This window comes from Stegodyphus dumicola, chromosome X1 (genome assembly GCF_044657685.1).
Source record: "Stegodyphus dumicola isolate Sdum_Otavi_A_Nest chromosome X1, ASM4465768v1".
NCBI lineage: Eukaryota > Metazoa > Arthropoda > Arachnida > Araneae > Eresidae > Stegodyphus > Stegodyphus dumicola.
This window is the reverse complement of record NC_140780.1, coordinates 192,105,393-192,130,908: the sequence shown is the minus strand read 5'-3', so window position 1 is coordinate 192,130,908 and position 25,516 is coordinate 192,105,393. Positions and strand designations below refer to the sequence as shown.

Genomic DNA, 25,516 nt, shown 5'->3' with positions numbered 1-25,516 from the left:
TTCCAAGTATATGTGGCCGTGTCCACTCTAAATATGTGGCAAGCCGAAAGTCTTCTCGTGTGGATTGGTGGAAGATGAGAGGAGTGGGAGACCCCCAGATCCCCCTAGGGGCTCTCCCTCAAATTTGGTGTGGAAAACAGAAGTCCAGCCTCAGTGTTCAATGTAATATGGACAAGACAACAACAACATTAAGCATGATTGGTGTCTAAGAAAATCTTGATAATATAAAGCACACTTCAGAACTCATTTCCCAAACTGATTACATAATGCTCGTTTCTTATCAAACTTTAATGAATATAGACAGTTTCATAGCTTTAAAATTACTTTACACTCTTTTTTTTAAATATTTTCATCAAACTCAGATATTATTCGAAGTATTCAACATGATGAAACAAACAGATTTATCTCTATTTCTATTTCATTTGTTCTTGATAAATTCGATAACAGAAGATAAGTTGTCTGAATTCATGTATTATTAGAAAGCGCCACAGAAACTTTATACACTTTTCTTAATCGCAAAGTGAAAATGCTTGTTTTCAAATATACTTTGCTCGGGCTTGTACTAGGAATACTGGGCTCCGAAGCCTCCTATGAAGAGAGTAAGTAATTGATGTTCTTTGTAATATTAAAATTTAGAATAAGATAGATATTTAAGATTTCGTTGAAATATTTCTTTTTTGTAAACATTACATTATAAACTTAAAATTTCTAAACATTTGCAAATTCGTGAAAGGAAATAAAATGAGTTATTCAAGACCAATACCAGCACACAGCTGAAAATGTAAAATTAATTGCATCGCATTTAGACGAATAAATTTCAATATTTATGCATAATGTCTGCTGCATCTGCAATTCCAGTTGGGGTGCTTTAGTTTCTGTGACTTAAAATGAAGACTGTCTAATCATATAAAATACATACAGATTGAGCATATACTTTACACGAAATTATTAAAAAAAACAAGTGGTTGATTCTTAGAACTAGGCATATTCCCCTGTCACTTAAATTTCCGTTAAAATATTATTATTTTTATTTCACTCCTGAAAGATATTACTGTTTTCAAGCTACCAATAGCTATGGCTTCTGATTAATCTTTCAGAAAATGCCTTTATTGAAATGAGAATTAAAATGTTGCCTTCGTGTAAAATCGAAACTTTCCTCGTTATATTTTCAGCACAGACAGTCGTTATGTCTCTCAATATACCATGCATTTCAAATAAAATTCATTAAAAAAACTAATAAAAGATTTCCATGCTTCAATCCTACACTGCTGGCCTTTAAAATAGCTGCACTAGTGAGGAAAGCAAATAGCAATAGAATATTTATTAAACATATACAATATTAAAGGGAGGAAGGCATGATTTCATTTAGAAGGTGATTTGGGCTACACAGCGTGTAGAATTCATTGCACACAACTGCCACCTTTGGTAGCAACAATGGCTGTAATCCAGCATACCATACATATTTATGCAAATTAATATTTTATACAAAGTTACATTATTTAGGACATGGATACATGGATGATGTAGTCCAGGTATATACAAAGAAAGTGATTTTATTATTTTGAATAACAGTGTGTGGTCCATATTGTTAAGAACAAATGATATGAGATGATTTACTATTATGTACATTTTTTAAGGCATTAGTATATCTTGTGAGGTGAAAGTAAAGCTACAGTTCAAGGGGACAGAGCAACAGTCGAACACCCTCTGTGTCTAGAAAGGTCAGGATAGCACGGACAACATGCGGTTGCGCTTTATTTTATTCAGTGATTTCAGAACAAAGCCACAAATCTTTTATGATTAGAAATGTAATTGCGGCTGTCCACGTTAGCAGGTATGCGGGCAAGAAGTGAGCTGGATGTGGACCCAGTGGCACCACAGGATTTGGGTCCGTATGACAATGAAGAATGCAAGATGGCAACGTTCGTTCTTCTCGATCCATCCACACAAGCTGTATGCAGAAACGCAGTTTGTGAAAAGATGACGTGGTGTCGGTCAAGTGTCCAGTACCGTCCTTTGGTGCACTTCTAGGAACGCCTTGTCTCTCCTCAAGGAAAGATGCAACAATTTCGCTGTGCTGACAGCCCATGGAGCTGCAGACGTCGTTTCACTTTACATGCGAACACTTGTTGTCCTGCATACGTGCCAAGTCCTGACTTAGGATACGCAACGTAGCTATGCGATTTCCTCAAATACAACATTCCTGCCCTTTCTGGCGTTAGTGGTTTAGGGCCGCTGAGATCCTGTATGGCATTCAGCATGCCACCCCTGGACCTATTGATTCCCCATTCGACTAACAGTCATCTGCTCTCAACAAGCAAAAAGCAGTAATGTCGCAGAAATGATAAGCCGCAGTCCCAATAGGTCTGCTGCGGTAGAATTCTGACACGTGGTGGTTCGAAATGTTCATTCTTGCACAAGGCATAACATAACGTTTACAGAAATAAACAACGAAATTTGATTTCCAAATGAGAAACGTACTATGCAATCTTCCAGTTGATGCTCAATGCATTATTGTATATTTCATACCTGCTTTGTGAGTATTCGGTTGGATGTTAATCATTTGAATATGATAGTATGTAGTATCTTTCCCGCAAATTTGACGTTTTTTGCATGCAGCCTTTATGGAGTAAAACATTTAATGGCCGGCAATGTATAGTAAAAAACTGCTTTGTTGAATAATTAAAAATAGTAGAAAATAGTCAACTGGCTTTGATTTTTCTGTAATACATGACAATAAAATTTTATGAGATTCAAAGGAAATTTTTGCCGCGTTTAGAGGTTTTAAAACTTACTTATATAAAGCACCCGAGTAAAGGAAAGATTTTAAAGTAGTTTAAAAGAAAGGGCGCATGCGCTGCAACTTTTATCGCATGCTTTGGGATATTAACCGTTTGTATATCCCAGCATGTAGTACCTTTCATGCAAATCTGACGTTTGTTGCATACGGATTTTATGGCGTAGGCATTTTAATGGCCAGTAGTGTAAAAAAGAAAATATTTATTTCTTAACGTTCAGATTTGAAATATGTGAATGTAAAGTTAATCATCTAATAAAGACCTTGCGCACCTGCTCGATTTTCTCATTGTTCTCCTCCTACCTTCCATGGGTCAGTTTTTCCTAACATAAAACAGTTATGTCATTCTGTTCTTCTAAACTAATTTTTGATTGAAACACAAGGAATTTAAATGCGAGAAGAAAAGTCTCGCTGCAGTTAAGTGAAATGAAGTTACACAGCGTATGTTATTAAAGTCTTGAGAATAAATTCTAAAGGGCCTAACCCATATTTCAGTGATTCAAAACACCTAACTGAATTCGGTTGCAAACAGCATTTTGAAATCCGTAATCACAAGGCTCCTTTATCTGATCATTATTTGATAATCAGACAAATATTAACCCGTGATTACAGTTAAATGATGTAATTGTCATTTGACATTTATATTTGACTAACGTACATGATACATTTTTCGAATTTTCGCTGACGTTACAAATCTTTGAAATAGAGCACTCAGTTTGAGCAAAAGTGTAAAAGACTTTAACTGTTGGTCATTTTACAATTCGAAAGCTCTAGAAAATCGAGAGAACGGTTTTGTAAAAGAAATATAAGAAATCCAAATTGAAATAAATCATTTATCATTGAAAGTTATGATCCGAAGCTGATTTACACAGAAGTAATTAAAGAGTTAGGGAAAATATGTAAAGTTCTCTGAAATATGAGCTGTTATACTTAGCAATGAAAAGTAGAAATGTGAATGGTAATCGAGAGCGGTTACCTGACTTTCTTCAGCCACTTTTTTCTGAGAAGAGGAATGGGGTAAATTGGAATTTACGCGGAAAGAACAAAAATCTGTCGCCAAATTCATTATACATATCCAAGAGATATTGTCACAAAATGAATAGACAAAAACTGCAGAATTAGAATAGCATAACAAATGTTTGAAGAGAATAGGAAAACACACAGATGTTCATACGCATAAATATGTACTGTAATTACAATAATATTGTAATTAACATGTGTAGAGTCATTAGGATTGTTTGAAGAAGGAAATGTGAAAAATGAGCAATGCCCTCGCCGGGACTTAAACCTGGACCTCTCGAATACGGTCGGCGAGTGTGCTACCGCTACATCACAAAGACATGCCGAAAGGAGGGAGAAAATACCTTATATATTCCCCTTTTTAAATGGCTACTGGGGATAACGGGACCCAGTCGCCAAATCCTGGAGGTGAAGAATCATCATCCACCAACTTTTAGCTCGGGTGCCACTGCAGAGTGATTAGGATATTTTGAAGAAGGGAACACGAAAAATAAGCAATGCCCTCGCCGGGACTCGAACCTCTGGAATACGCGTCGAGTGTGATATCACTGCGCCACGAAGGCATGCATGGAGGAGGGAGAAAATGCCTTATAAATGTACTGGCACTGTGTAGGCAATGTGAGAAATTATTACAGTCTAACCATTACTAAACCACTACATTATTTCAAAGACAATGCTCTACTCAACCAACAAATTTTAGCAATGAAAAAAAAATCATGAGTTATGCGGAATATCGAGTCACCGAAAGTTGGATTTGAGGGGCTCTAGTATGTAAATGTTAATTTTGTTCATTTTCTTCTAATTCTGAACATAAAAGACTAAGATTCAGAAATCAGATTATAGTTTGCGATTCTAGGGTATTTAAACGATTATGCTAGTTGTAAAATATTATATGCTGAATTATTTTCTGAAAATTTGTGAATAAAGAAAAATTATAATAAAAAGAGTGAGAACATAAAAATTATGATGAATTTGAATTGAATGAAGTTATTGACATGAAAAATTATTGATTATTGAACTGATTAAAAATAATGTTGAACTGGCATCGATTACATCCCGAATGTTAAAATGTTCTTAAAATTCGTAAAACATCATAAATGGTTGATTAAACCTAAGTGAATAAGTTTGAATGCCTATGACAGCCTACTCGTTATCCTTGAAAACCTAGTTGCTGTTCGAGCCACAATTGGGGCAGCGAAATGCCTTAAACTGTGTCCCTGCCTTGCGGCCCTATATTGTATCCCTATGTTGTGCCATATATTGTAGTCCTGTCTAGGTGCTATTCGAGCCCACCTCTTCCCTGTATTTTTGATTATTGGGGAAAACAGTCATCTTGTTTGTTTTGGTTGAGTCCATGGGTGTATAACTTAGTTTCCTTGCAGACTCGCCGAATTTTTCGATTATACTCCTAATCTTGCTAACTTGATAAAATTTAAAGCTTCCATTTTCCCCTCCAGTTCCGATTCCTAGAGATGTATATAATTCTCCAAGATTTCGAATGTCGAAATATTCTTTGAGAATTCGTTCAACTTCTTGAATTGATTCACGCTTGTCGCTCACGAGTAATATGTCATCAACATATATGATTATATAAGTTCTTGAATTTTTTTCTTGTTTAATGTAGAGGAGCATGAAACAGCCTTTCTTTGAACATATCCTTGTTTGCACAGTATTTCAGCTATTTTGTGATTCCAGTTTCTAGCTACCTGTTTTAGTCCGTAAATACTTTTGTTTAATTTACAGACTTTGCTTCTGAAGCAGAGAGGTAACCTTCTGGTTGCTTCATATACAATTCTTCTTTCAGGTAGAAAGAATATAGACATACAGAAAAGCTGTTTTTACGAAGTGGTTTTCGTGCATGTTCTTTTAAGCTGCTGTTGCCAAGACAGTGCTTATTGTGGTTTATTTTAAGACTGGTGTAAATGTTTCATCCTAGTCATGCTCTAATTTTTCGTAATATCCTTTAGCTATCAGCTTTATATCTGATAACATTTCCTGAAACGTCGGATTTTGTTTTGAATGCCCATTTATTTCCAGTTCCCTTCTTTCCTTTTGGGAGATCGATTAGTTTCCATTTCTCTTTAGTCATTCCATTTCTTCTTTCGTGGATTTTAACCACAGTTCCTTTTCTTTGGTTGGAAAAGTTTGCAGTTCTTGCCATTCTTTAAGAACTCTGATTTCTTCGTTCTTACCCATGCATGAAAATCTATTTGGTGGGATCCCCTTAGTCTTTCTATGAGATCTTCACGGTTATAGAGGAGTTTGTTCTGATTCAATTCCTTCCTCTGTTGCAACATCTTGACATGATTCTCTCGATTTATTTTTCTTTAGGAGGCCATTCTGTTTCCTCGTTCTGATCATTTAATTGACTTTTTCTGCTCTTTCATCTAGTTTACTTCTTCTCTGCTTTGGAAATAGGCAATAAGCTGTGCTGCCGAAAATTCTGATATGGTTTAAGTTAGGTTTTTTATTATGCCAGAGCTCGTACGGTGTTTTTTCGACTGACCTTGATGGTAGCCTTTTCGTAGATAGGTGGCTATCATTACGGCTTCACCCTAAAATTCTCTTTTGAGTCCTCATCTGAGTAATAGGCATCTTGTCATTTCTATTAAGTATCGATTTTTTTCTTTCTGCTCTAACGTTCTGTTGCGGTGAATATGCTACGGAGGTTTGATGTTCGATTCCCTCTTCCTTTAGAATTCTTCAATTTCTTTGTTTATATATTCTTCTCCATCGTTTGTTCTTGAGACTTTGGGCTTCTTTCCAAGTTTGTTTTTTGTCATGGTTACAAATTGCTTTAACTTGGAGATAGCTTCATCTTTTGTAGCTAGAAAATAGTCCGTTGTGTATTTCGAATGAACGTCGATAAATGTTATGAAGTATTTCTTTCCTCCTAATGATGGTGTATCAATCGGTCTACCCCCAAATGTCCGAATTTATTAAGTCTGGAACCTATTTTTCTCTAGAGTTGTTTAGCTTGGGATACGGCAATTCAGATATTTTGCTTGATAGAGCATTCGCATTTTTTTAAAGTTTCTTGGTCGATCCTTACCCGGTTGCCAAGTCATTATTCTTTAGCCTCTTGATTGTTTCGTAATTTCTGTGCCCTCGCCTTTTTTGCCAAAGATCTATGTCATTTTCACATCCTTCTGCAGCTGCAGTTTTGGTCTTTTTTTCTTTACGATTCAATTATGGTGTATAAATTTCCTTCTGCTTTAGCAATTCCTATGGTTTTATTTTTTTCCTTTATTCTGCAAAGTATCTTCTTCAAATTCAACTGTAAATCCTTTGTTTGTAATTTTTCATATGGATATTAATCCTTCTTTTAGGTCAGGAACGTATAAAACGTCTTATGAGTCATACTTCTATTTCGTTATCTTCGTCGTCTTGTACAGTATAATTATCCTTCTCCGATGCCTTTGGACTTCATTTGAGTACCGTAAGCAATTCTTATTTTCTCAGTTTTGCTTCTAATTTCGAGAAAAAAAAAGGTTAGTGTTATCGGTCACATGACAAGTGGCTCCTAAATCAACTGACCAGTTTGAGTTTGGGAATTTTCTTTCTCTGGTGATTTTAAGCGTATAATTAATTCTCAGCCTTCTCAAGGTTCTTATTTTTGTTTTCATCTTTGTGTGTATCCCCGTTTACAGCAACTTTCGTTTTTTGTTTATCTTCATAATTTCCTTTATTCGCTTGCTTTTCTTTTTTGTCCTTTTCTTTGTGGTTATTTAAGAATCTGCATTTTTTATTAAGTGACTTAATGTTAAGACACAATAACACGCCGAATAAATACTAATTCAGAAGTCAAACAACAAAAATCAGCGTTATACCTACAAAATTTTCACAGGACTAGTTTCGATGGTTTTACCGAACCATCATCTTCAGCTGCAAAACCGCAAATGAACAAGATAGGAAATAATGATTAGATAAGATAAGAAAGCCTGGACAAGAATAAGCAAGTGGCGCCATCTGTTGGCGAAACCAGAACTAAAACATAATTTCTCTAAAAGCCGAAGGCAAATTTGGATTGGAATTAGGATCGTTAACTAGAACAGAAAGATTTTTATGAATGTGAAATGCCTCTAGAAAATCCAATTCTCCAATGGAAGATGTTTTTTGAATAATTTTGGCAGCAGAAAAATTGAAAGTGTGATTTTCGGACCAACAATGTTGAGCAACAGAAGACTTCTGTGTTTCCTTTCTTCTAACATATGCCTCATGTTCTTTGACGCGAAATTTTAAGGCTCTCCTAGTTTGGCCAATGTAAATTAAACCACACTGGCAAGGAATCCTATAAATACCCCAGGAATTCATATCCGGAATGGGGTCCTTGAGTATAGAAGTTGGAATTTTATTGATGGGAGAATAAACAACCCGAAAGTTAAACTTCTGCAAAATATGTGCAACTTTATAGCTAATTGATGGAAAGAAGGGAATGACAACAGAATTTTTATAATCTCCTAAAATAAGAGTGTGGCTTTTAGTGTGTTGAGATGAGAATTTTTTAACTGCTTGTTTAATAATGTTGGGTGAAAACCCCCAACATTATTAATCAACATTTCGGTGAGTACATTTTTGCAATTTTCAAGTGTTTATGTTTTGTACATTTGGATATTGTGCTTTGATTGTCTGATTTCATGCATTTTGCTTACAAACGTTTTGTTTTCTATTCATTTCAGTGAGGGATTTTTCTGCTGTTTTGTGTGTACTTTATTATTGCTCAGTTAATTTGGTTTGATTTTGTGCATTGTTTATCATGCCTTCTTCAGTTAATCGTTTCACTAAATTACGCCTGAAACGGCAAAAATTCCTGAACCATCTTGACTTTTTACTTAAATGTAAATGTAAAAAATTGATCCCTAATTTTATTCAAATCAAATCTAATCAAAAACCTTCGAGTCGCGTTTCAAGAATTCTGTTAAATTGCAAGCTTGCCTTACTTCGGTCCGTGATAAGGGATACACGTCAACAATTGTCCAAAATTGAACATGAACTCTATAAGCTTCATCTGGAACTCGCTAAATCATATCCAAAATTCACTGCCCTTGAACAAAAGTCTTGGTCTAGAACGGAGAATGCAATTAACCTTCATAAAAACACCCTTGCAGTTAAATTCGAAAAACTTCTTTTACGGTCTTCCAGTTCAAGTAGTTCAAAAAATCTTCCCATTGTAAACATCAAGCCAATAGTTAATATTTCTAATGTTAGTCTTTCAGAAGAACAAGAGAGAATTCTAAAATATAATTTTAACTTCTCACAAACCTGTAAACCCTCGATTCCAAAGATTTTGGCTCCTATCGAAAAAGCTTTTAAGTTCAGTAAAGTTTCAGATTCACAGAAAGAAATTATTAGGCATCTTATCGCTCATAATGTGAAATTCAATAATAAACCTTTGAAACCAAATCTAACTGCGAAAGAAAGAGCTGCAATGCGCGAAATTCATTCTAACCCGGATATTATCATTTCAAAGGCTGACAAAGGTGGCCAGATAGTCGTCATGGATAAGAACACTTACATCGATGGTGTCACTAAACTCTTAAACGAAGGACCATATAATCCGATCCCTAAAGATCCTTCACCTTCCGACTTATCCAAAATAAAAACTGCGATCAAATCTTCGCAAATCATTTCAAGCAACTTAAAACATTCGCTTATCCCATCTGTTGCGAATTGTGCCAGATTATATGCTCTTCCCAAAATTCATAAAAGTGGTATTCCTTTCCGCCCTATTGTATCAAATTTAGGTACTGCCTCGTATCCTTTAGCTAAATATTTAGTTTTTAGATTTTCCACTCTCTTAGACAATAACATTTACACCATAAAAAATTCAATAGAGTTTGTAAAAAAGGTTAAAAACATTTCTCCTAGTAATTTACTCATGGTTTCTTTTGATGTAAAATCATTATTCACCAATGTCCCAGTGGAGGGTGCATTAAGATGTCTAGAAACCAGACTTCGCGAATTTCATTTCTCTTGCATCGAAATTCATGAGCTAATTTCTCTCACTCAACTCTGTTTGAAACAAACACATTTTGTTTTCCAAAATAAATATTACAAGCAAACTGAGGGATTAGCCATGGAAAGCCCCCTCAGTCCCATCCTGGCTGATATCTACATGCATTATTATGAATCAAAATTGTTTGAAACTTTAAACTTCCCGGCATGGTTTCCGCTACGTAGAGGATACTTTTACCCTGTTTGAAGGTAATAAAGATGATTTAAATAAAGTTCTTTCAACAATGAATTCTATTGATCCTGCTATTCAGTTCACTTTTGAACTTGAGACTTGCAATTCTCTTCCGTTTCTCGACATTCTGGTCACACGTAACACATCCAACTTCAGTACTACAGTTTACCGTAAACCTTCATCGGTTTGCCTTCCAACACACTTTAAATCATGTCATCCGACTAAACAAAAGTTAGCTTCATTTTATTCCTATGTTTTCCGTGCTCTTCAAGTTTGCTCCTCCAAACTAGCCCTTGATGAAGAACTAAATTATTTAAAAGCAATAGCTATTGACAGGGGCTTTTCACCCAACATTATTAATCAAGCAGTTAAAAAATTCTCATCTCAACACACTAAAAGCACACTCTTATTTTAGGAGATTATAAAAATTCTGTTGTCATTCCCTTCTTTCCATCAATTAGCTATAAAGTTGCACATATTTTGCAGAAGTTTAACTTTCGGGTTGTTTATTCTCCCATCAATAAAATTCCAACTTCTATACTCAAGGACCCCATTCCGGATATGAATTCCTGGGGTATTTATAGGATTCCTTGCCAGTGTGGTTTAATTTACATTGGCCAAACTAGGAGAGCCTTAAAATTTCGCGTCAAAGAACATGAGGCACATGTTAGAAGAAAGGAAACACAGAAGTCTTCTGTTGCTCAACATTGTTGGTCCGAAAATCACACTTTCAATTTTTCTGCTGCCAAAATTATTCAAAAAACATCTTCCATTGAAGAATTGGATTTTCTAGAGGCATTTCACATTCATAAAAATCTTTCTGTTCTAGTTAACGATCCTAATTCCAATCCAAATTTGCCTTCGGCTTTTAGAGAAATTATGTTTTAGTTCTGGTTTCGCCAACAGATGGCGCCACTTGCTTATTCTTGTCCAGGCTTTCTTATCTTATCTAATCATTATTTCCTATCTTGTTCATTTGCGGTTTTGCAGCTGAAGATGATGGTTCGGTAAAACCATCGAAACTAGTCCTGTGAAAATTTTGTAGGTATAACGCTGATTTTTGTTGTTTGACTTCTGAATTAGTATGACTTAATGTTTTGCAATAATTGTATCTTCATTGATTGAAACGCCTGAATTTTGTATTAAAATTCGTTTTCAAAGCAGTTGTTTCTTCTGTTCGCGTGCCTTTTTTCTTCTTAGGCATTTGTCGATGAGTTTCATTTTTACGTTTTTCAACATTAGTTCTTCTGGGCATGCTTCTAAAGCTGTGATAAGATTTTCGTAGTTTTTTGGTAAGCCGCATAATAGCAGTGCTGCAATGTGACTGTCTTTTATTTCTTCACCTATTCTTCACAATTCGTCTACGATTTCGAGCGTTTTATTGATATGCTCTTCGAGCTTGTATTCGTTTTCTGCTTTTACTATATATAGCTTTCTGAGAAGGTAAAGTTTACTGAAAATTTTTTTTTTCTTTCATGAATTCCTTTAACATTCCATACGTCTTTAACTGTTGTTTTATTTCTTATGTGTAGGATTTGGTTGTCTTCTACGAGTAAACATATGGTAGCTTGTGCTTGTCCACCTCATTTTATCCACTCAGAGTTATTTATTCTCGTGTATCTTTTGCGATTAAATCTCATAAATTTTCTTTCTTTCAGAATCATTTCAAATTTGTATTTCCATATTGATAGTTGTTATTGTTTAGTTTCATAATCGAATATTTATTTTCGCAGCTAGTAGTCATTTCTGCTTCTGTTTTTCGAATGCGCAGAATACAGTTATGTTAGTTTTGTTTCGCTTTTTGAAGACAGGCACAGCTTTTCTTTTTCGGATGGTACAAATGTTATCTGCTCTCCATTGTAGAACGCGTAGCGTAGGAATGAGTCATACAAAAACAGAAGTTTCCCTTTTTTTGGATTGAATCCAATTCCGATTACCGAGAGAGGGGAGAGAAACGTCGTAGGTACAGCTTAATCGCTTTCGTTTTCGATGACCGCCTGCTCCACAAAATTTACATTTAACCTACATTTAAGTAGCGTTATTATTGTTTTAGTTTTAAACAATATTAAGCCTTTGCGCAGATGTTAAGTTATATAGGTTTATGTAGCTTCCAGCATAGATATATACTTAGTTTTTCATTACATATGTTGTGCTGTTCTTTTCATTTATGCTATGCTTTTCATGTTTATATAAACCAATGAAGGCGAAGTTTCTTAATATATAATATGCATATCTATACATCAAAATAGCGGTAAGACAATATAGTATATTTTAGGCGTAAAATTAAATATACTTCATAATGAAACAAATCTATGTAATTATAATTCTTAATTTAATATAAAATAATACGCAACAAACTTTTTTCCAATTAGGTACTGATTTATGCAGTGAAAACAATTTTTGATTTGTAATAAAAGTGCTTTGATATCTGAAGTTTAATAAAACTGAAAGTCTGATAATGAAAAGCACTTCTTTTTTAATTTTGCGTCATTATTATCTGCCTTAGATGATATAGTCACCTAACATTTAAGATGCAATTTAAAAGCTTTCAATTAAAAATGCTTTCTTCTGAACTACTTCTTTTTTAAAACAAATTAAATAATTAAGTACACAAAATTATTTTAATTATTACTTTTTTTTAGTGTTTTTAGAAGATTTTTGCAATCAAGAAGAAGTATCTGTCCTAAATTTAGGATCAGGTAATGCCAATTCCTCAGGTATAATAGCTGCCTCGAGAAACAGAACGTTTTTAGAAGGACAAAACTGTACAGTATTAATTCAACCACCTTTAGGATTTGGCGTTATTTTAAGCGTGAGACATCTCGATTTCAGACCCTTTTATTCACCAAGATGCTTGAATTTTGTCAAGGTAAGTGACTCTTTTTTCTCCAATACGAAATATCAGCAATATTTGAATTTCACCAAGCTAAAGTAGAAATCATTTGCAATTTCTGATGAAGTTTCAAGACACTTTTAATGAAATTACTAAAACATTTTCGAGCAAATTATTAGCAATAGCTGAGAATTATCCTTTTGCGCTATCAACTTATCCTCCCATTGCGTTTATGTCGCGTTCTAAATTTAAGTAGATAATGTGAAAAAGATTTCTGCAAAATATTTTCAGCTTTACAAACATTGAAAAGAACGAAACATTTTATTATCCTCGATGTCATTACATAACAATTATCCATAACCTGCTCCGCCACTGACACTACAGGTGTGATATTACAGGGGAAAATCATTGGCACTAACTGTGATATTACATTGGCATTATTTTTGTCAACAGAATTTCAGTTCACGTTTACAATTAAATGTTAAGGTCAATATTTATAACTATTATAAATTTAGTTATACTTAATAACAAGATTAACAGTAACATTCACAGTAGTTTATGAATAATAAATCCTTCGTTTCCAAACACATTTATAATTAATTTAATAAATACTTATGTATTTAATTAAATGCAAATGTCCGTTTTACAAGGACATGCATAAATACTCATATATATTTAACGTTTTCCATTTTCGGAAATGTGCAAAACTTTTATTTTCTATGCATTCACTATATTCTTCGAGTAAATAACTTATAATAATTTAGCATATATCAGAAATTTTGCGTAAGAAATAGGTATAAATATAATCTAAATGAAAATTACATGCATTATTTTTAATATGCACTCATAAAGTCAGCTTTCGTTTGAAAGTCTCTCCTCTTAGACAGATAGCTCTTGCATGCTTCACCCTATTTAAGAAACTTAACCTTGATTTATGTACCTAATTACATATATTTTTACATACATAATTTTTATATTTACTTTTAGACATCAAGTTTTAAACGTTTCACTTAAAACACGTTTTTAGATACATTCATTATGAAATTTTAATTTTCGGTAAATATATTTTGGCCTCTGTTATTTAATACCACTCTTAGCAGTTTTACCCAGTTTAATAGTTCTCAGATAATAAAATAAATAACAAATACCCATTTCACATTTAAACATTACCCTCATTGTCATGAGATCGCAATATTAATTGCCTTACTCTGCATACCAACATGGCTTCATTTTTTGAAACAGTTAAAACAAATAATTGATCTACATTCACAAATACCTTAAATTTACATATTAACATTACATTACATATACATTACTACTCAAAATTATGAATGAAAAGTCTTTGTTATTCATTTCATTGAACAGTATATGTATTGAATAACAAAGACTTTTCATTCATAACTTTGTATTTCATTTAGTAATCAATTAAATATGTTGTTAGATAAAATTTTAAAAAAAGAGAGAGAGAAAGAGATTTTTAGTCTGATATTTTTTTCTTACAACTCTGTTAATTACTACCATGAAATAAAAAAGGTTTAGCATACAATTGACGCATAGATACTGAATTATTTATAATATTTTTGCAAAAATAAGTGTATCTTATGGACAAATACACTGACTACCAATAAGTATTTAGACACCTATGCAAATGACGATATCTGTGGTTCTAAGGTGCATCACGGACTCCGCCGGTATATATCGTGTAGAAAACAGCATCGGCTTTAGTCGCATGCAAGATGCCTCGCAGTTCGGAGCTCTCTGATTTCGAGAAAGTTATAATTATCGGGTATCACAAATGTGGCCGATCCTTAAGGGACATATCTAGCGATCTGAACTACCCAAAATCGACAGTGGCCTATGTGATTAAGAAGTGGAATGTGCCCCAAATCGGCAGACCAACGAAACTGGGAGATAGAGACCGACGAGTGCTGTCCAGAGAAATTCGGAAGAACCGCACCAAACCGATGGCCCTCATCCGCGAGGAGTTTCAACAGGCATCCGGGAGTATTGTTTCAATGAATACCATCCGTAAGGAAGCACATCTGCTTGGTTTTCATGGTCGTGCTGCTGCCCATAAGCCTTTGATCACAAAGTCCAACCGCGCTGCTCGGTTAATGTGGTGCAAAGCACATCGAAATTGAACCATAGATCAGTGGAAACGGGTTCTTTGGAGTGACGAATCAAGGTTCAACCTTTACCGTTCGGATGGCAGGGTCTGGGTTTGGCGTCTAACTGGAGAACGTCTCCTGCCGGAATGCATTGTGCCAACAGTCAAGTTCGGCGGAGGTGGAATTACGGTCTGGGGGTGTTTCTCTTGGTATGGGCTGAGACCCTTGGTCCCCATTCATGGTAAGCTCAACTCTGATGTCTACTGCACTATTTTGGATGACAATGTGCTTCCTACGTTGTGACAGTTTTACGGGTTGGACCCCTGTTACTTTCAGGACGACAATGCCAGTTGTCATGTTTCGACGTTAACCAAGGCTTGGTATGGTGCCAATGGAGTTCATCGAATGGACTGGCCTGCCCAAAGTCCAGACCTGAACCATATCGAGAACCTCTGCGACGAGTTGCATCGCCGAATTCAGGGGTGCACTACCCGTGCAAAATCGATGAAGGAACTTCTATGTCTTCTCCAAGCCGAGTGAAAGAAAATACCACTAGCTGTCATACAAAGATTTGTGGAAAGTATGCCCCGGAGGGTCCACGCTGTAATTACCTCTCTACCAACTATTGATTTTGAATAAAGTTAGTTTTTCTTTTCTATCACAGGTGTCCAAATACTTATTGGTAGTCAGTGTATTGCATGAATCTCGAATTTCCGGGAAGAAAAGCATGAACCTCGAATTCCCGGAAAAAAAAAGACTTGCATGCGAAACTTCTAACAATCTGGAATCAATAAGAAGTCCATTCGTGATAGGACGGAATAAACAAAGGTTTTCACCTCCGTGCAGCAAACTATTTTCAAATTCTTAGTAAGCTGTTATGATCATGTGGCACGTTCACATGATCACATCATCTTGACCGTACATGATACTTCCGCCGAATTGGCGTTTGCTGCGCTCTTACCCAATTGAGGGAGAGTGTGGTCCCCGAATTCGATGTAAAGAGGATGGTCTTGAAAACAAAATGTGCAACGGGATGTTGCCTTTCTTGTTAAGACTTTGCAGAACACTCATGCTATCCGAGAAAATCGAGATATTGGATAAGTTCGACTACCCAGTCCAAAGACCGCCCGTCTAAGATTCTGCTTGAAATACAGAAGTTGTGTCACTCAGCCGAAAGGACTGAGTGAATCTCTGTATTGTTATATAAGATGACAAAGGCTGTTAGTACCTTCTTGCTGATTTTGGAATAATTTCTGAAGCGTTCTAGACCTTGCTCTCTGGGTAGGCATCTATATGCCAAGGAAAATCCTGAGCTGCGGCTGCACGTTGTAAGTATGTTATGCGCCGTGGTTCTATGCAATTCTTTGGAATTATGAGGTGAACATTTACTTTGACTTATTCTTGATAATGAATGAGCCTGAACATGTTCTTTTCCGCTAGAGACTTAAAGTCAAGTGGGAGTTCTTCTGCAAGCGTCTGTAGGGCTGCTGTGGATGTGGTGGTTTCGTTATTTTCAAGAGGGCGATTCTCTGGATCTGTAGAAGTTTTTGATGAATTTTCAACTGTATTCTTCATTCAAATTTAATAATTGTATAAAATTATACGTTCTACCTCTCGAAGGTAAAGCTCTTTCAGTAGGTGTCCTTTTAGATTCCAGTCCTATTCCACGATCCTTCTTAAGTGTCTTATAATATAGTTTTGATCCAAATTTCATGCGACACCCATGTGAGTTTTTTGCCCAGCAGGAAGTCGAGATATTTAAATGCGCCCTGGTATAGGAGGAATAACTATTTGCCTTTTAATTCTTGACCGGTTGTTTATCAATTTGTTGCCTCTTGGGTAGACTTTCGTTTCGGTCTTCTCTATGATAAATTGTAGTCCACGTAAGATAAAATAACACGCCGAACAAATATTAATTTAGAAGTCAAACAACAAAAATCAGCGTTATATTGGGAAATTTTCACAGAACTAGCTTCGATTGTTTTACCGAACCATCATCCTCAGAGCTGCCAAAGCTCAAATGCCTCAAACTTCTAAATTAATTAAAATGTAGTTTACGTTTTACGCTGCAGGTTGTGTGTTCTTTCCACTGTGTGGCCGTCCTCTTGCCTCCACTTATGATTCGGATAAAATCCTCCCCGTAGAAATCTTGAATCTGGACGTAGCCTCACAATTTATGTTTAAAGCAGCGTTGATTCCATAGATTAGGACCTATTCTTGAGCCCTGTGGTTCTTCTTTGTTGTAGTTCTGCGTAATATTCACTCCATCTCTTCTATAAATTACTTTCCTATTAGTGAAATAATTTTTGATAACGCTGAAAATATTTTTGGACGTTTTAGAAGAATCGAGCGTTTGAGTAAGGCCGGGCACCTGAGGTGGTAAAATCTCGATGAGACATTAAGGGAGATCACACATGTGTATTGTCTGTTGTCCTTCTTATTCTAATGATTTTCTGCGGGTGGTCAAACATGTCTGTTGCGCATTCCCTTTTTGAGAATCTCTACTGCTCTTTGTTTAGTAGGTTGTTCCTATACCAGTCATAGGTGAGTCCATTGTGCTAGTAATTTGTCTAATACTTTGCCTCAGACCGAAAGTAGGTACAGCGGACGGTATGCTTGGCTTCTCGCTATCATTTCCTTCCTTGTGGAAGAGGACGAATTCCGCCTCTTTTCACGTGCCCGGAAAGTACCCTTTCTTTAGGCGCGCATTGAATAACTCGTGTAAGGTGTTTTCCTATGAAGTTCATAGTTCCTCTATGAAGTCAATATGAAGTTGATCGAGCCCTGGGGCTTTTACTTTTTTGTGAACTCTATAACTTTCCTTATCTCCGTTTTTGAGAAAGGTGAGTCATACGAAGTATCCGGGGTAAAATTGGAACTCATTCTCGTGAGGTGGTGATGTATTGTTTCATTGGTAGTGTAACGTATTTGCTTTGCTACGCTACCAACATAATTCCACTAAGAAATGTAAGTTACCGCAGACGATTATCCGCAAAGAATATCGGCAGACGATGCGCGCACTTAAAATTTTTTTTTCAGTTATTCTGTAAGTTTCGACTTACAGAATACTTTATTGGTTGTTCGTTCAAAAATGGCGAGAGTTCTTTAAAACTTCATTACAGACGTACAGAAGAATAAATATCTGGTGGTAGTCGTTGGGATTGAAAGGTGAAACCAGTGTTTATTTAGAAACAAAAGAAAATACAGTACTTGTGAGCATAAGTTTTAATAAATACTGTTCCATTTTGTAAGAAAATGTTGCATCTTATTATTGAATTCAACTAATAGAACGATATTCTAAGTTTAAGCTTTTGGAGTAAAGTGTCAAAATATTTAATGTTCTTTTAAAACTTGAGCTCTCGTATTAGAGAGGCAAATTTATTGCATTAATATTAGAATATTTATATTATAAAATTTGACCTCTTGTATTATAGTGGCAAATTTATTACGTTGATATTAGAATATTGCTATTATAAAATTTGAGCTTTTGTATTAAAGTGGAAAATTTACTACGTTAATATTAGAATATTTCTATTATGAAATCTGAGCTCTTGTATTAGAGTCGCAAATCAAGAATTTTGATGTTTGAATCAAATTAGAGGCTTGAATTCTTTTTTATTTACTTTAGTATAATTTATTAAGAGCAAGCTTCGCAGATTTTTGTTTATCGGAAAGCACATAAGTTTTATTGCATTAAGTGTTTTAGAAAAAAAAATACGTTGTGTCATACTTGAATTTCTAATAAAAAAAGGCTAGATTGAGCACGTTGATTTGAACTTTTGAGTATTGACTAAACGCCTTTTAAAATTAATTTTGAAAACGCTGTCGAAGAGTTATTCTATTTCTAAACATGTCATTTCTTGCAAAGGGTAGAAAATAAGATTTAGTAGAAGTAGCCGAAGAATTAGGTGGGGAAGTGCGGCTAAATAGTAAGTTACCAGAAATTAAAAAGTAATCACTGAAAGTCAGTTTTACGATGAGGAAGAAGTTAAATTAATTCTAGACCGAATAATTGCAGAACGCTTGGCTCAGGAAGCGAGAGAAGAACGTCTGGCTCAAGAAGCAAGGGCTTATGAATTGGAAATAAAGCGGCTTGAAATTGAAAAGCAAGTAATACGAGCTAGAGAACCAACAGCGAATATAGTAAAATCGAGCAACAAAATTCAGTTTGTCACAAATTACTCCAAAGTTTGACGAAAAAAGGGATGAAATGGGACTGTATTTGATAAATTTTGAGAGAAAAGCTGAAATGGCTCAGGTTCCTAAGAAAGATTGGGTGGCTTATCTTTTGGATGTTTTACCCACCGAAATCACTAGTATGTTAGCTAGAGAACCATCTGAAGATGCGACTAAGTACGAATGTGTGAAAAATCTAATCTTAAGAAGAATAAACAGTGAAAAGCTGAAACAGTGCTTTTATCGACATCAAAAACTCCTGAAAAATCTTGGAGAAATTATGCTCATGAACTTTATAGTTATTTTTTGGAATGGATTGCGGATTTAGAAATTAAGACATTTAAGAATCTGAAAGATTTAATAGTGACCGAGTAAGTTAAATATAGGGTTTCCATGGAAGTAAAGGATCACACCTCTGGAAGAACATTCAGTGTGCTTACCGTTGGCTGAGGTAGAGTTTGAATGTGATTTTGGTCATATAATAACAAAGGCTGAAGTCTTAAGTGATTCATTAGATCAAGGAAGGTAACAAAAACCGCTGCATTATTTGAAGAAGCAAAACTAGATGAAGAAGTTCAAATTCATATGCTAAACGCCGTACAAACTCGTTCTCAACAGTGACGACTAAAAGAAACGGAAAATTTGGTTTAATTCTGAAATTGAACTTAACGACAAAGACACACTGACTGAAAATGAAAGTTTGCCTCCTATGAAATATGAACGTTCAGAACTAGACCTGATAAAGGCCTCTCCAGAAATATTTATACAAGAACAGAAGGAGAGCGTCGAATTGAAGCCGACTTATGAAGAAGCTAAAATAAAATCTTCTAAAAGTATGAGGTATCTGTTGAAAGGCCAAATGCTCGTTTTCAAAAACGACAAATATCGGAAGCAGTTGATGACTATTTGTCATGAAGAAACTGCCGCTCATCTTGGTGCAACAAAGACCAAAGATGCATTATTCAAAACATTTTATTGGCCAAATTGTTACAAAGATGTCGAGAATTTTGTTAAAACTTGTGACAAATGTCAAAGAATTGGAAAGCCGCAAGAAAAAAAGAAAGCACCTTTGAAAATTGTCCCTGTTATCCCAGAAATATTTTCAAAAATAAATGTTGACGCTTGTAGGACTCTGCCTGTGACACCTTCAGGAAATAAGTATCTTATAACTGCAATCTGCATGTCTTAAATATCCGGATGCAGTTCCTGTCGCAAAGCTTTGTTCAACCACGATTGTTGATGTTGTCCTTCAAATTTTTAGTCGAATGGTATTTAGAAGGGAGGTCCAAACAGAACAAGCTACATCTTTTACGAGTGTGCTGACATCGAATTTCCTAGAAAAATTTGGAATTAAAGTTGTACGAAGTTCTGTTTACCACACACAAAGCAATCCTGTAGAGAGGATGCATAGAACTTTAAAAAGAATTCTTCGAGTCCTATGTCTAAAATCTGGTCCGGACTGGGATAAAATCTTACCTCAGGTTTTATTTGCTCTTCGAACGACTATTCACGACAGTGGTTTCTCCCCCGCAGAATTAGTTCGTGGCATAAACTTAAGAACTCCAATTATGCTATTGTACGAAAAATTATCTGGTAAAGAAGAGGAAGAAAATACAGTAGTGGAATATATTTTTGAACTAATGAATCGAATGAGGAAATCTCAAGAACTCGCTGTCCAGCATATGGAAGAAGACAAAGAAAGGCAAAAACTCTGATCGCAAAGCCATAGAACGTAAATTTCAAGAAGGAGACTTAGTTCTAATTGCAGCTCCATCGAAGCCAAACAAACTATTAAATAGGTAGGTCCTGGAAAATAGTTCAATAATTATCAGAGACAAATTATGTAGTCGAGGTTCCCGAGAAAAATAAAACTCAGGTGTACTACATTAATATGCTGAAACCTTATTTGTCTAAATATCCGCAGACGATGCGCGCGCTTATAAAATTTTTTTTGTTATTCTGTAAGTTTTGACTAATAAAATTGGTTGTTAGTTCAAAAATGGCGAGAGTTCTTTAAAACTTCATTACAGAGCCTCATCTTCAGGAAAGTAGAAAAAGTTGAGAATATCTTTCAATGTGTCTTCCGCCATTTGCGTTTCGGTGCCATCTGTTTTTCTTACCGTGCTCAGCTATAGTGGGCCTAAGCTTTTGCCTTTGGTCAGATCGTAATATGAGCCGAAGGGAAATGAGACCGTAAAACTATCCCAAAATTTGTTCCAAGAGGTCCTTTTTGCGGTAAATATTTTCTTCTTGTAGTTTGCTTGAACTCTTTTGTATCTTTCACTGTTTTCCTTCCTGTCTTCCGCGTTTGTGCGTTGGTAGCGTCCTTCTGTACGCATATACTTTTTTGTGCAAGAAGGCTAACTCATGTGCCCACCAAGGGTTTGATTTGTGCTTGGCAGTGTTGTCATTTTGAGTCATTTTTGTGATTTCGTATAGATCTGTCACGAGTTCTTATCTTCTATACGTTTATCAAGATCCTCTTTATTCTGATAGTCGTGGGAGGAGTCGTATATATTGTAGAGTTTTTTATAAGTTATGAATATGAAATTTGATCAAGTTGTGATCGTTCAGATTATCTTCATCTGTGACTTCCCAGTTCTCTATATTGATGGGATCTATTCTCCTTAGTAATGTCAAATCTATCTATGAATTTCCGCATGATTCTCAAAATGTAGAAATGCTTTGAAGATTATTAATAATTGTTACGTTGGAAGATGCGAAAAAGTTTCAAACTTGTTGTTCTCTTGGGTCAAGTTGGCTGGGTCCCCACAACGGATGTTTCACGCTGAAATCTCCATTAATTATGATTGGGCTATCTTCATTTCTCTTCACGAGATCTTCTATTTTAGCGAGGCTTGGACTCATGTTTTGAGAAGAGGAGACAGTAAACTAAAACTATAACGTATTTCCTCCCTTTTTCCTGCTTGCCTTCGTGGTGAAACGGTAGCACACTCGGCACCTATCGAGAGGTCTGAGATCCGGCGAGGGCACTGCCCATTTTTACTGGTTCCTGCTTCAAAATAACTTAATGACTCTACAGTGGCGCCTGAAGTGAAAGGTGGTGGATGATGATTCTTCAACACCAGAATTTGGCGATTGGGTTTCCTAATCCCCAGTCACCCTTTAAAAATGGGGTATGTAAGGTATTTTCTTTCTCCTTCCTGCATGCCTTCGTGGTGTAACGATAGCACACTCGGCACGTATTCGAGAGGCCCAGGTTCGAAACCCGGCGAGAGCATTGCACATTTTTCATGATTTCTGCTTCAAAATAACCTAATGACTCTCCAAAACTAGGATGAAAGGTTAAGCTCCACCTATCCTAACTGCTGTAACGTCTGTGTAGCATAGGATGCCTAATACTGATATGGTTCCGTCTATAATATGTATTGCCGTTTTTGTGTTTACTCTGTTGCAAAATTTTCTGTAGCTAAAAGAAAGAACGTAAAGTTTCCCGTTCTTAAAGTGAGACTCCTAGATGCTTGCTAATTTAATATTATCGGTGCTTTTTAGGTATTGTCTTAAAGATGTAGTAGCACCCCTTAAGTGCTGTAAATTATTTTGTATTACTGACTTTGTTTTCATAATTTATTCGTCTTTTTAGTCTTTGGAGTTTCCTAACATAGCAAGCACAATTTCTGTCTCTAGCAGCATGTTTTGTGTCTAGTCTTGCATTAAACTGCTCGTTGATTTTGTGGTAATTTTACACCAAATGTTGCTATACATTTTATTATTTTCTCTGAACAGTCCGCTTTTTGGTGGTCCTTTGATTCGCGTCCTGCACATTTTGTGATTTTTTTTACAAGTTTTTCCCGAATGGTTAAAGCCCAGATATTTGCAACTCAGTGAAACGGTTAAGAATTCTCTTACATTGTCTCGAGTGCATTGAACGTTAATTCTCTTCGTGTTTAGAATCTTTTTGAATGCTGCGGGATCGGTTGAGATAACCCAATGTCTTTCGTACCTGGCCCTCATAAGGAACAGGACTTCTCTGCTTGAACCTTCAAGTTCTGTGTTTTGTGTAATGAGATGTTTCTGAAAACCTTCTTTCCCTAATTCGCTATTAACACTGTACACAATTATTTTTGGATTAATTAGTGTTTTTGTCTCTGTTAAATCCTCTAATTTTCTATTCTTCCGCATCGCTTCTTCTATTATTTCCAAATCATCTTTTTTAGTGACAAAGAATGAGAACAATTCTCAATGTTAATGAGTATCAATGTTAAAGGCTCTCTATCAGTGTTCCCAATGAGTATTATGTATGAGTATTCCCAATGAGTATTTATAGGAAAAATTTAGCCTTTAGTTTGCTTTGGTTCCAAATAAAAAGGATTAGTGCAGAAAATTTGCTCTTTATAGAGGAAGACCAGGACGAAATTGCCTCTTGAAACTCAGAGTGGGCCAGTTTGAAATCTTGGCAAACTAAGACTGAACATTGCCTGTTCTCTTAAAATATATTTTTGTTTAACTTTTGAAAAGTGAGTCTCATTTAATAGCTTTTAAGCGCAAGCATATGATTTTACTCTTTAATGTAGTTTCATGTTGCACCGTTTTCAGCTGAGTGCTAAATTTTGTATTTTGTGTAGAAGGATCACAAATCAATCAGTTCTGCTCATACTAAACTATATCAAATATGAGATCATTTCAGAACGTGTAACAAACTCTAAGATATTAGCTTGTTAAATGCAACTTTAATGACCTATTTTAAGTCAGATATTAAAACCTTGATATTGTTCCCAGTTTGATTTTGAACAAGAAGACAAAAGACAAAATGAATAAAAATGGAGATTGCCAGTTAATGCAAAAAATGGAAAAATTATGTAAAATGATAGCTCTTCATTAGGAAGCAGACCGAAACTTGACATGAATACCCTCTGTTTTAAATTTATTCTTGAAACAATTCAAAAATTTTGAGAAATATTTTAGAACATTTTTTAAGTCAGAATCAAAAAAAAATTTCATTTCATAAAAAAATCTGATGTCCGCTTAACAAATAATATCAGTATGCAATTACAAAATCAAGAACTAATAAACAGAATGATCTAAAAAAACCAGTTGGCAAAATATATGAGAAACTAAATTTTTTTAATTATTATTTGCGACCAAAATTGTATGCAGTTACTTGAACCTTATTTGAAACAGGTCAAAAACTACCCAAACCCAAACAATGTCAACATGGTTCAGACTGGCGTTTTTCTTAGAGAAAAGAATTTTTATAATATAATGAAAAACTACATCGGTAATTCATATATAATACTTGTAAAAGCCTAATTTAAAATATGATATTTATATTTAATTGAATTTTATGAATGATATTTAAATTTTAATTATTTATTCTATTTTTAAGTAATTTACATTGTCAAAAACAGATATTTGTTTTTGACAATCAATCAATTATGATATCTGTTTCTGTTCCTGTTCTTTATATGTTTCCGAAATTCTTATTTAAATCACTTACAGTTCAACGTTTATGTATAAGTATCAATATTTTTCTAATCTACATCTCCTGTATCATTTTACTTCAGCATACAACTCAACTTTACTAAACATAACTGTTTTGTGGTTTGGTAACCATCTGCTTCCTCTATTTATAAATTCTCCATTCGTTTTATAAGCAAAATTAATTTCTTCGTATGCCTTATTATTTCTTAGTTGTATGTTTCCTCTTTTTTCAAATTCTAATTTTTATACATTTATTATTCCTTATATAATTGTCTTGTGTGCTCGAATTACCGCTGTTAAATAATTTTGTAAATTTTGCGCAAGATTAAAATACTAGCATGTATTCTTTTTGAATACATGCTAGTATATATAACAATAGCTGCTAGCTATGATATATAACAATATATTACTTTCTAAATTACCAGCTTAGTCTAAATTAAGCTTTTGCACACATTATTTTAATTTTCATCATTAATATTGTTTCTCACCGTTTCCTAAAAATTATTATGGCTAGTATAACGCCATTGCTCTGTAAACTGCAGTCATGCTAACATTATTTTATTTTTGAAATTTTAATAATTTTTATTAAAATTTTTTGAGGATTTCAAATAAGCTTTAAATAATTACACTTTGTTGGAATTAAAACAATGTTCTGGTTTTCGATATTTTTTGCCAATATCTGTCCTTTTTTAGATGGTCCTATTTATTCATTCTTGACCTTGCAATCACACGTTGATATTGTTTGTTCTAAGCGTTCTGGAATAGATTTATTTCTGGAATCACTTTTATTTTCATTTTTAACTACTGTTCTTAAAATGTTCTAAAATATTATTTAAAACTTTTAATTTCTTCAGAAAATAAATTCAGAAAAACTTTTGATTGTGCGAAATCCCTATCTGCTTCTTGACGAGGAGCTACAATTTTGCCAAGTTCTGCTTTTTTTTTTTTTTTTT

General features: G+C 34.8%; 1 protein-coding gene across 1 annotated transcript in view; it reads left to right on the top strand.

Annotated features, from left to right (window-relative positions):
* Nucleotides 1-460: 460 nt before the first annotated feature.
* Nucleotides 461-25,516, top strand: part of LOC118181937 (uncharacterized) — a 51,058-nt gene continuing 26,002 nt past the window's right edge. The window contains exons 1-2 of the mRNA XM_035351173.2: nt 461-599; nt 12,647-12,873. Coding sequence (XP_035207064.1) covers nt 527-599; nt 12,647-12,873 — 300 coding nt within the window. The 5' untranslated portion in view covers nt 461-526. The remainder of the gene's footprint in view (nt 600-12,646; nt 12,874-25,516) is intronic.